General features: G+C 41.2%; 1 protein-coding gene across 3 annotated transcripts in view; it reads left to right on the forward strand.

Annotated features, from left to right (window-relative positions):
• ttll7 (tubulin tyrosine ligase-like family, member 7) overlaps positions 1–9,024 on the forward strand; it is a 78,022-nt gene extending 68,998 nt beyond the window's left edge. Inside the window, exons 21-23 of one of the 3 annotated variants that reach the window (XM_084355779.1) lie at positions 1,488–1,591; positions 6,416–6,520; positions 7,243–7,342. In XM_084355779.1, the coding sequence (XP_084211905.1) occupies positions 1,488–1,591; positions 6,416–6,498 (187 nt within the window). In that variant the 3' untranslated portion in view covers positions 6,499–6,520; positions 7,243–7,342. Of the gene's footprint in view, positions 1–1,487; positions 1,592–6,415; positions 6,521–7,242 lie in introns of all 3 variants that reach the window. The other 2 variants (XM_084355781.1, XM_084355780.1) reach the window with 2 other exon arrangements.
• The last annotated feature ends 3,795 nt before the right edge of the window (positions 9,025–12,819 follow it).

The raw sequence follows: 12,819 nt of genomic DNA on the forward strand, positions 1-12,819 counted from the left end.
AAGAAAGCGCATAACGCTGCTGGGAGAGCGAAACAAAAAGCCAAGCCAGTGTGCCTGCAAGGTAGACAACCAAGGCAATACTATGTTATATAGGCTCTTAAAGCGATTCTGAAGAAAGATAGTTGATTTTTGAGTCTCATTCTCAGGTCATCAAAAACACCGCGCTGTGGGAAAATCATGTTGGCTAAAATTTTGGTGACATTATTACGTAAACAAACATGCATGTAAACACAACAATATCAGAAGTATCAAGGTCTACAGAAATTATCGGTGTCATGTGAATACATCAATGAGTAGATAAGATGTTAAGAGGTTAAAAATGTATTTATCATGATAGGCCTAATCATATACAGTATATTGCCATAACAGTATCAAAAAACACAGTGTAGACTCCATATCAGGTGCAATAAAATAAGCCCATCAGGACATTGAAGCTGAGATTAACCAGGAGACATCCTTGGTGTTCGCAGTATCTATTTTGGTGTCTTGGTCTTTTAGGTCTAAATGGAAACTGGTGAAAGCTCAGTTTGTTGAAGCAGTCTGAACCCACAGAGAAGCCTCCGAATAAACTTTGTGAACACTCCCTTTAGAAAAAAGGGACCTAAATTGAGTAAAAAAGAATAAAGAATAAACACACTTTGACATACAGACAAGAAAACTTTGATTTGAAAATCTTCAACAGCTATCATCATTAAACCCCTCTCAGAAAACATTTCCTGTCTCTCCCCTCCACTGAGCCTTAGAGCCATCATCTTCATCACACAACCCTGATAAAACAAACAAACAAACCGAAAAAAAAAAAAAAGGGAGAAAGAAATCAGCCTGATTCTATTTTTAAGGTTGATCCCCGCAGGAGACAGCAGCTCAGGTTGGGAGTGAGCGAACTTTTAAAAAGCACATATGCTTTGGGCTGGCAGACAGTGAGCGAGGGAGGTGGGGAGGGATGGTGAGGAGAGGAGAGGAGGAGAAGGAGTGTGCTGTTAACAGGAAATAATGGCCCACAGATTAGCGCTCAGGTTAGCCCGGGGCCCCCCGAGGCCTGCTTAATTCAATTAGAGCCCAGATGAGCCTGTGCAGCAAATGACCTTACGAGAGAGAGAGCTCCTTTTTTCCTGGGGCCTCGCTTTACATGATTCATAACTCTTGCGCATATTTTAACAGGCTATCACTTTGCGCCTACAGTATAATAACCTCAGCTGTTAAAAAGAAAACTATGTGTACAGTTTTAGAGCTACTTATTCCAACTTGTTGCTATTCATTGTTTTAATTTGAGCATATTTGTTTTGAGGAAAGAATCACGAATATGAATTTATCAGTGGACTATGTGAGGATTTAACTGTAATTGGATTTAATAACTCAAGCATGCACAAAATGACACACTGGTGTATACATATCTTTGCAGTAGTCATCCTTAAGAGTCCATTTAAGCATGCATTGGTCTGTCTCTCCTTATTTCTTCTGTGTCTATATATGTCTGTGTAAAAAAGCTTACCATTCGCTGCTGGACCAGCCTCTACCCATGGCTCCACCCCTGCTGCTGTCGCTGCCGCTTCTTCCTCCTCTTCCTCCGTCTCTTCGCCCCTCGACGCAGGTCTTTGCTCGGTTTAGTTCTGCTAAACCCCTCCCATCTTCCAGCACCGTCCCTCTTCCCTGCTTTCCGCTGCTCCCACCACCTCACAGCTGCAACTAAGGCTTGGTCCCACCTGCCCACTGATGGTTGCTTTGGCTCACCCTAACAGTCTAGCATGGTCTCCTCTCCTTTCCCTCACTAAAATTCAAATGATGATGTTTTGATTGACTTACCCAACATGACAGTGAGATATGTTTCGGCCCAAAACTGTAAACAGCGTATTGAAAATGAAGGAGATGGGAGAAGGAAGCATATTAAGACTGTTTGGAGCACTGTTTGTCAACACTGCAACCACCGGCAACCAGATTGCTGTACATAACCAGCCAATCACCCTCGCTACCACATGCTAAACTACGCCTTTCACTCAATGCTTTTCTCAAGAGCATCTTACCCTGAGTGCATTTTCAATACGAGTGGCCTCAGTGGGATCGGAGCGCCTCACCTGCACGCCATCAGCACCATGATCAACCCAAGCACCGCTCTCTTCTTCTTGTCTCAAGAAGACAGAAAATGGCTCGGCTTTGCATCGTGTGGTTTGCAGTTTCACAACACAAAACGGTTCACATCTCTCCATCAGGCATGCAGGGAGCAGTCACAGCCCGCCTCCTCCTCAGATAGCTGAGAAGCAATTAGGATTATTCTCTCATTGGTGCGGAAGCTTTCTATGAGAGGGTAAACCATGCGTGTGTGCACGTGCGCGTGTGCATGCACATATCATGCGACTGTTATGCAAAAATCATCTGTCTCGCCTCAGTGTTTCAACCTCAGCTAACCCCAAACTATTTCTCTCCGGCCAAGTACATTCAAAAGGACAGGTCCACACTTTTTTTAGCCTGTTTTGAATCAATACTTGCATGATCGTTATAGTTGGGCAATAATCAGAATTATATCGTTGTTGTTGTTGTATGAGACTTTATATCGTGTTAGATTTCGGGTTTTGTATCGTGATATGACATAAGTGTTGTCCTCTCCTGGTTTTAAAGGCTGCATTATAGTAAAGTGATGTTGTACTTGTTCTAACACTTGCCTTTACCCACCTAGTCATTACATCCATATCACTGATGATTATCTCTCAGATATCTCATCGTGTTAATATTGTGAGAACGCAACAATTGCGATTCCTAAAATATTGTTGCAATATTGATGTTGAGGTATTTGGTCGAAAATGTTGTGATATTTGATTTTGTCTCCTAGTCCGAGCATTTTCAAAATGAAATAGATACATATCGCCTTTTGGGATATGGCCTAAAAATATGTCAATATTATTTTAAGGACGTGTCGCTCAGCCCTTATGCCCATATGTACATTCAAACCGTTCTCTGGTTGTCCGTACTGCCTGTGAGATCCCTTTCAAACACTTCCAGTGTTTGAGATGTTGGACAAAATCCACAGTATTTGTTCCCCTAATAAAGAATTCTTAATACTGTCTTTCCATCGTCTGGGGGAACACAGAGAGGTAATATCATACTAAAAAGAGTAGCCCTGGAAGATGCCAGCTTGACTTGCCCAACTCAGTCTGCTGAAGCCACATCATGGATTACAATGAATTTTGCATATACAGTAGTTCTCCATCTCTTACATTAGAATCATCTTTGTAGGGACATGAGTAACTAGAATGGTTCTCAGTGATCCAATATGAAATAAAACATATTTAAAGGCGCAAAATGAAAGAGCCGGCTACCTGTTGAACTCATACTCAGAACAAATTGGGAGCAGCATATCATCAGAGTAACCTCTAACTGCTGCTAACTGTAGTTGCTGTTAGCTTATTAGCTCAGTTAGCCGAGCAGTTAGCAGTCCAGACTGTGACCTCAACATAGCGGGAAAGTGTTGGTATTTACACTGCTAATAGTATTGGACCAGGATGGAGCTGATTAGCGTGCTAAATATACTTTGACACAATACATATACATTGTAACGTCAGAACTGTTGTTCCTTCACATTTGTCGATAGTTTTAGTAAAGTCTTGAATGTTTTCAACCATAATTCTTAGATATTGCACGTTTAAATCCACTCTATCTGGATTTGGATTTGGATCCACATCAATTTGTACTCACTCATACATACCAGCCACCTTAATACACCTTGATCCATGAATTATTCCCTAAGAAATTAACAAAAGTGTTAAAAAATGCCCAAATCTCTCAATGTTAAACATAGTGAGAAAAAAATTCCTGGATCTGTCCCTTCATCTGGATCCATGCCAAAAGTGTATTCTGGGCCGAGACCCATCCTCCATCCAAGTTTCATGAAAATCGGTTCAGTAGTTTTTGCTGACAAACCAACCAACAAACAAACAGACACGGGTGGAAACACGTCCAGAGGGTTTGACAGTACAGATGGTCATGAGAGAATTGTTTTGAAATGGGTGAAAACAATGTGAACTTATCCTTCAGTCAAACTTGTAAATAATAATTTAATAATTAAAACTAATTAGGTTTATTAAATCAAGTCAATATCACAATTTTTCTGAACTAAACTGAATGTTGGATAAAAAACACCAGTGAAATAGTGGGTCAAGAATCGATTTTCAATTAGATGATTTCTTTTAATTGTGAAATATCGTGATGCACCAGCTGGTTCCGCTTTTCCAGTTCAATACCTAATTCAAACATACAAACTGATTGTCTGGGAGCCCAGGCCGGCAGATGTCCCCATTCTCACTACTTCAACTATTTCACACATGGAAATCAGAGATCATATATGCCGGCAAATTTGGCTCCACACTGTCTCATGTGCATGTACACACACTCTCATAACACACACTCGCAGAGCTCTTGGCAGCCGTTGGCACACATCAAAGTGGGTCTGTTAGTCAAGCTCCTCGGGGTCTCCGTTGTTGACCACACCTGCCCGCTCTTGTTCAAGCATCCTTCCTCTGTGGAGTGCTCTGATCAGGTGTGTCAACAGTCTCATGGGTCTGAGAAAAGTCCTTCAGTCTGTGTGGGCAGATGAGAGGAAGTAGCCAAATAGCTCCACTAATGACTTTCTTGTTAAGCCTGGAATTACTGTCACTACCCAAAGACAATTTCCCCATGATGACAAAAGTTTCAGATTCTATTAACTTTCATCTGTCTGAAAAGTGTGCAGTAATTAGGGTTAATTGGGGTGTTGAGCCGAATGTGGGCTGCAGATAACCTTCAAGCCTCTTTGTACCTCTTGGTTTAGGATTGCGTCAGCTATCGCGGCAGTCTCCCCCCTCCATCCTTAGTCATGGCATTTCGTCTCGTCTGGCCTCCTCTTAATTCGCTGTGGCAGTTGCATCTCGATGGAGGACTTAGGAGTAGCGTGGAAGGCCTGTCAGTAAGAATAGTGGTGGATTGTAGCTTTGCATGTGAGGAACAGAGCAGGAGAGTATCTTTCTGTCTCCCCGTCAACTGATGGATTGAAGCAAAGCACAAGTGCATGAACAAGCCTCCCTCTGGCTTTCAAGCATGCACGCTGTTGCCAAGACCTTCTTCATGATCAAAAGGAGGACGAACCTGGAAGATGCCGAATGAGGGTCCAATTAAATATAGCCTGCAGAGACAGCGGCCGCTTGGACGCGAGAAGCCTCCCCACCACCACCCCCACTCCCACTTACCCAACCCCTTGCCACTACCACCACGGTGATTCTTTCTATGAGCAGAATATTCTCAAAGTGAATAGCATAGGATCTCTGAAGAACACACTCGGGCCCCAATGAATGTTCAATATTTGATTTTCTTTCCATTTTTTTCTGCCATTTCCATGCCTGGCTTGGGGTTTTCAGTGAAAACCTTATGGAAATGGAGGGGAGAAAGGGAGAAACCGCACTGCAAGTCCATGAGCAGAATACCAATGGACGTGTGGTGTATCTCATAGAAGAGGTTGGAGAAGAGAAACATGAGAAATGAATCCAAGGATGTCATAAAATCACAGTATGAAACCACTAAATGTCACCTTGAACTGCACAAGAAGAAAATGTGAATGACTTGAAGCAAAGTAGATCCTGCCCGCCTGTTCTCTGGGGTTTGATCGGAGGACTTTAAGAAGAAGCGCCGGACTGAGCCCTCACCGAGTCCAGTCAGAGTCGAAGAAGAAGAAGATGTGCTGGAGGGATACCTACGGCCCACTTGAAGCTGTTTCAAGGACACTCTCTTTGGACTAAATGAAGTTAATTTGAATCCCTCGTAACTCTCCTGGGTTTCGGGCTGTGTTGAAGCGGACGCCCTCAGCGACATGCGCCTTTTTTTTTCTCTTTTCCGGTCGACTTTAGAAGAAGCCGCTCTGCTAATTTGTTCAAGGGCTATTTCACAAGGAGAGAGAGCTGTCAGAGGAGAAAAAGTATGCTATCTCTGCACCAGCTTAAAAGAAGATATTATTTCTTCACTCTGTAATCCTCAGCCCCAGTGGCTCCCTTTTGATTAGATTGTCACATCTTAAACACTTCCACAGGGACTATTTCTTTTGACCATTGTACTCGTTTAACTAAACGAGTATTAGATGTATTTTTTATTAGCTAAAGATCCTTCCTGCGGATGTGGCAAGAAGGTCACATAACGTGTGCTGTGAAAGCCCATAAATGTAAGTCATTCTTCCAACTGATCAGTCTGGGAGAATTCAAATTTCCCTGTCTCATGTCTTCTGAACAGTACCCCCTCGACATTTGCATAACCTTCAGTTAACCTTGTCCAGGATTTGATCATCTCATCTGACATTGCTCTGACAACCATATCTGACTCATTTCCAGTAACTAAGGAAGATGGGAGCAGGGTTCAGCCCCTCCTGACTCTTATCTGAACCTGACGCTGGTCTCATTCTCAGGTACTGGAACGCTGTTAGCAGGAGCTGCCTCACTGCTCTGTCTCGGTGGAAGGTGTCATAGAAAAGTCTTAGACAGATTCTGACGTCTATGCCTCGGAATGATAGGTGAGGATTTTATGTTCATGATACTAAAAATTTAAGGGTCAATCGTTTTCCTGAGAGGTATAAGGCCCAAAATTAACTCCTTGAGCAGATACATCAAAATCTGTATATACAGTATAACCTAATTAAACGGATGTGTATGGCATTTCAGATTTGGTGCATACAGCAAATTTATAGCTGCAATGATTAATTTTAATGGTCAATTGACAGAAAATGAGTCCATTTTCTATTCAAATATCACTTTACTCGTTTTTTTTTTAAACAAAAATGTCAAACATTTGCTGTTTCTATCTTCTCAAATATGAGGATTTAATGCTGTCCTTCTTAAATGACACTTGATTGAATGTATTTGTGTTGTTGGTCTGATAAAACAAGTCTTTTTAAGTCGTTAGCCTTATTCTGTGGGGAATTATAATTCCCCTGCACATTAATTGACAATTAAAATAATCATTAGTTGCAGCACTACACACAGACTCGTTTTCAAGGGGAGGGTGATGTCATAACATCTTGAAATCACCAGGACTTTATTAAAGATGAAATGTGCAAACGGAGATGGCCATAAATGGTAGAGTCAATATATGAAAAGTGGGCAATATGTGTTCTCAGTGCTGAGCACTCATGCTGCGATGACCTCTAAATTGTGACCTTTGCATATCTAATCCTCTCATTATGTTCATCCTTTCCCCCCTAATCCCTCCATCCCTCGCTCTTGTCCGTCTGTCCAGGTATCTGCTGCCAGTGACCTCCCAGTTCATCATGAAGTGGCCTTCGTCCAGCTTTGGCCGCATCTCCTCGGCCATGCCACGCTCGCGCAGCCTTTTCGCCGCCAGGATGGGCCACTTCTGAGGTCACCGTGGCAACCCTGGCTTATGACACCTCGCCTTTTGACCTCGACACCTCCCCTCCCCTGACTCTCACCCAGCCAAACTCCGATCTAAGCAATTCCGGTATGGATCCGGATTAGGGGGGCAGCTCTGGACGCCGGATAAAGCCTCAACCTTGGCCAAACCCCCTGTGGAAGACCGACAAAGACAGGCCGGGTGATTTGGGATTGCTAAAGGGCCTTGTTTAGATTAGTTTGGACCTGCGTAGACCAGCAGACCATCCGTACCCTCGACCCCTACCTTTAACCCAAATAACACCAGACAATGGGTGTACCCCTCTTTTCTCATTGTAATTGCTGTATTATACCAACTCACTGTACAGTTACAAGTCATGGTACTGTAAAAGGAAAGAATAACAAATACTAAACAATGCAAGGATTATTTATTTATGTACTTACTTATTTTGTAAGGTATTCCATGAATGCAGTGAATGCTGATGCAGAATGCAGATATGGAATGATATGAACAAAGCTATCCCTTGTTTGAGAAAGTGGATGTAAACAAAAAAAACAACAAAAAGCTTATTTTTGCTGGCTGTAATCAGTTATTTTATTTCTGATTTTAATTTATTTCATAACTTATATTTGAGAAGCTTTACGTTTATATAAGTTTTAACGGTCACTTTAAGTTCTAGTTTTTACAGAAGAGAGGTGGTGCCCGGAGAACTCAAACATGTTTAACTTCTGAATGCTAACGCTTAATGTTTTACCGGTGTGATATTGAGCCCAGCACTATTAAGCGACACAGTGTTTAGAATGTCAGTGTAGCTAAGCCAAGCCTCTTTGCCTCGTAGAGAACGAGCCGAGTCCGACGCCGCAGCGTAAAGAGCCAAACATTAAGTCTCAGAGAGCACCCGGCTTGTAATATGCACTTTGCAGCTTGTCACAGAGAGAGAAAGCGGGTGCACATTACAAGTAGTGTTTGCATGCTTAGATTTTAGCCCGTCACTCAGATGTAGAGGTTAGACAGAAGAGCTGCGTTTGGAATATACTTGAAGTTTTGTGTTGTCATTAATTATTGTGTCTTTGTGTCGGCTGCACTCAGAAGAAGACACTTCACTTGTAGATTTGTCGGATGCGTTCAGGATGATAAGGACGTGGTGCATCGCTTCTTAGAGATTGTTGCAGCACGATGAATGACTCGGCTCATCAGCTCAAATGTACTGCAGTGTAACAGCTGCACCTTTTTCCCCCCACCAGGGATGTAAGATGTGCCAATAATAAGACACATCTACTACATGTGTTCAGTTGGATTTTATTTAAGGTTAATATGTCGTCAAACTACTGTAGGACCTCAGTTAAATACAGTATTAAATGTTTATAGGGAGAAACGCAGTGTTATATGTTTAGTAGTTTATTTTCTGTGTAGTAACCCATGGGATGATAGAGTGAGTAGACTTTTAAAGTTGGTAGTCTGTCAGCAGACTGTACAATAACAGTACAGTGCAATGCATTTTATAACATGTGCTAAATCTGCTCAAATGAAGTCCACTGAACATCCATTCACAATGCCAAATATTTTTATTTTGCCTGATTTTACTTGTGTTATTTAAAAGTAGTACTTTTTCATCGGAGGTATGAGATTTTTAATTTTACATAGCAATAAAAATGTTTAAACAAACAATTTTCTTCCTTTTGTCATTTGTGAAATCACTGTAGGCTGTTTTCAAATTGACGATTTTATATGTTTTTCACACAAATGAGCTGCAACACACAGTAAGAAAATAAATGGAAAGAAAGAAAGAAAGAAAGAAAGAAAGAAAGAAAGAAAGAAAAGATAATGTATGAAACGCAAGGCACACATGAAATTAAACTATTTGGTCTGACATTTTTTGTGATGAAATAAAAAAATACAGATTGGCGTCTTTTCTTTTAAAAAAAAGTTTTTGTAAAAAAAGGTTTGAAAAGGACAGATCATAGTGTAACAGACAGGAAAAAGGGACGGAGAGAAACAAAGTACTTTGGCTGGAGCTGAGCCAGGGATGTTATTGTTATATTTGCCTAAACCAGCCATTCCCAAAATTAAAAATGTCATGGCTCTATTTGAAAATCGGAAAATCTTCAGGGCCCACTCTTAATCACATCTCTGTTCCCGTCTCTGACACGATGTAAGATGTGTGTCCGTGTCGTGTCAAAGTCTGTTCCCCAATTACTTAATGTTGCCCCTCAGTAGAGCCTTACTTAAATCTCCATAGTTGGGTGCAGGTTAAGGTCGGTAGGCAGCACACGTATATATGGAAAACACAGCATCAAATAAACATAGGTCGTATAAATGAAGAATAATCTGCAATTTAACCACCGTGTTTTTTATCACTTCTCATAAATTGAATTTTATTATTAAATTGATATAAATATTAAAATCAATATTAAAACATTGACTGATTTTATTAGCCTTTTATTGAATTTCATTAATTGATCTACAACAGAGATGAGAGAAAATGCAGCACAGACTGAGCCAGGTTCAAGCCAATAAGACTGCAGCTAATGATTATCTTATTGATTAATCATCTAATTTTTTCACACTTAATCATTTAGTGTTTGAAAAGTTGTGAAAATGTCTTCAAATTGCTTTTCCAACTAACAGTGAAAAAACCCCAAAGTCTTCATTTACTATCATAAATGACAAAGATGAGCAGCAAAAGTTTGACATTTTTGCTTTAAAAAATTACTTAAAGGATTATTTAGCAGCTCTACAAAGTATTTACTACAAAAAGTCTGTAATAGCCGACAAACTTATAGGTAAGGCAAGTGTATTTATAAAGGACCATTCAGATACACTACAATTTAAAGTGCTTTACAGAGACATAGAAATGCATTAAAATTGAAAAATTGAGACATTAACATTTTTAGAATATATTTAAAATACAATAAAAAGAAACAGCAAAATTAAAAATAGTTGCAGATTTAAATTTCTTTTTTAAAGTTAACAAAAACAAGAGCAAGCAAATAAAAATGTACAGATTAAAAACAAGTGTATGTTGTCACGTCATGTTGTATGTTGCGTCATGTTGTATGTTGCAGCAGATTTATGTTTATATTTATTTAAGGATCCCCATTAGAAGCACATGGACGTGCCTCTAGTCTTCCTGGGGTCCTGAACATAAAAATACAACACAGACATACAATAAGAAAGCACAAACTATTTAAAATTAGTAAACAATCAAACAAACTACGCAGGCAGACTACAAGAGTTGAGCATGAGTGATGGAGGATTACAAGCAGGTACAAAAATAAACAAAACACCGAAATTTAAAAAAAAAGCGGTACATAATTATGTATGTATATATGTATATCAAATGCTCTAAAGTCCCGGTACTGATCCAGGGGTTGGGAACTTCATCTCATTTCAAAAATGCAGATAGTTACATTACAATTCATCCAGCAGCTCTTTGATGGCACGTCAAAGAAATGCCAGTTATTTTTCAAACAATTAATTACCTGAGATAGTATCAATGGAAGTAGGAGCTGTGAAACAAATAAATAGGCAAAATCAAGCGTAACTAATTATAAACATTGAGTTTAAGTGCTGTCAAACTCTAATGGCTTCTTGAAACTTCCTGTCCACCTGATATCCATTACTTGAGCAGCTCTGGGGGCATGTGGGTCAGCATCTGAGCGGTATCACATTTCCCACCAGAGGCCCCTGCGGACAGGTGACACTCCTGAACTGTCACTCGCCTCAGAAATGAGAGTGTACACCCAGCAGCACATCCTTGTTCCATCTTGACCCGAAAGCTGCCCTGCAATGATGTGTGTGTGTGTGTGCGTGTGTGTTTGTGTGTGTGCACATCTACGAAGAATGAAGCCGGTTTTATTTAGACCTGGAACAGCAGCATGGCGTCCAGCTTCTTGCGACCTTTCCACCCCTTCTCCCTTCCTCCCTCCCTCGCTCTTTCTGTCAGCAGAAGAGGTGCGGGGCGTGACCTTGAGGCTTGCCGGCCCTCCGCCTTGGCCGCGGCAGAGCAGAGGCTGATAGTCTGGCACTGCGACCCCGGCGTGCTATCCAAAAATATCTCCCACAGCAACGGGGCTGCGCTGTTCCGTCCTGACCTTTCCACTCGTCACTCTCCTCGGCACCATCAATTGCTCCATCCCTTTCTCCCCTACCTGCGGTGCGTCCAGGCAGCTTTGCAGCCAGTGTCCAGCCTTTATTATTATTTTTTTTTCCAAAAACCAACACCCAGATGACCCAGTTTCAGGGCCCTGAGCCGACCTCTCCGGCTCGGAGACTAAAAAAAGCGTCTGGGGGGCCGTGTGAGAGGTGGATGGTTCAGATGAGATAACGAAGCAGGCACACTCGCGCGAATCCAGATGGCAGTGCTTCAAAAATCTGCTTTTTTTTTTTTGCTCTTAATCCACTATTTCAAATAACATGGAGAGAAAAGAGCAGTGTGATTTGTTCTGTAATTATGACTGCCTGAGTGAGGTGTCCAGAGGCACGGCTGGCCTCCTTTTCCTCTCTGGTAAAGCTTTAAAAGTGGAGCCTGCAGTGGGTTGTGTGCTTTCAAATGACAAAAGTGACCTTTCTTATCAGACAAATACTGCCTGTGTATGAAAAAGTGTGTGTGTGTGTGTGTGTGTGTGTGTGTGTGTGTGTGTGTGTGTGTGTGTGTGTGTGGATTATGTGTCTCTCTACCAACCGTATGTGTGTAATGGCAGCATGCACTCTACTGTATGTGCTTGTATAGCATGTTCACATATGTTCAGTGCTGTGTTATATTGGTTTTTCAGGCCTCACACCTGCCTCTGTGTCCTGACATTTGTACGTGTGTGTGTGTGTGTGTGTGTGTGTGTTTTTATGTGTATTCTCAAAGGGACGCCTTCAATGACACCCGCTGCAATACATTATCTGTGGCGCCTCGTTTACAACATCTTTGCTCTCAGCAGGGGTCCTGCCTGTAACTGACACATAAACCAACAGATAAACACATGCACACTGAGGAGCCTGGACGCTCTTCACTCAGCCTGTCCCACTGGCTCGGGTTATTTACTGAACACACACGTTTCTGCTTCTCTGCAACACATTCACATGTTCAGAGCAAAGCAGACTAAAGATTTAACTGGAATATATTCTGCTAATGAGTCAACTTCTCAGGCAGGGTGCAAAATGATTAAAATGTCATTCTGGCTGTTGCTTGTTTATTTATTATTTCACCTGGTGGCCATATTTGATTTCGACTATGCTTTCAAGTAAGTGACATAATTGGAGGATTAAGTTTTAATGAAATCGATTTTTTTCTCCTACCGTTCATTGGACCTGATTTTGGACCAGTAATGAAATGATGATATGCTAATTCATCAATAGATTGTCGTAAAATAATCGAAAGCATATTTTAAAATTCAAAAAGCTGTTGTTCAAGTCATTTATCGAGCAAAACAAGGTTTCAGCTTCTGTAATATGCTGGGTTTTACTGTCAGT

Source organism: Pagrus pagrus (genome assembly GCF_965226575.1).
Source record: "Pagrus pagrus genome assembly, chromosome: 6".
In the NCBI taxonomy this organism is placed as follows: domain Eukaryota; kingdom Metazoa; phylum Chordata; class Actinopteri; order Spariformes; family Sparidae; genus Pagrus; species Pagrus pagrus.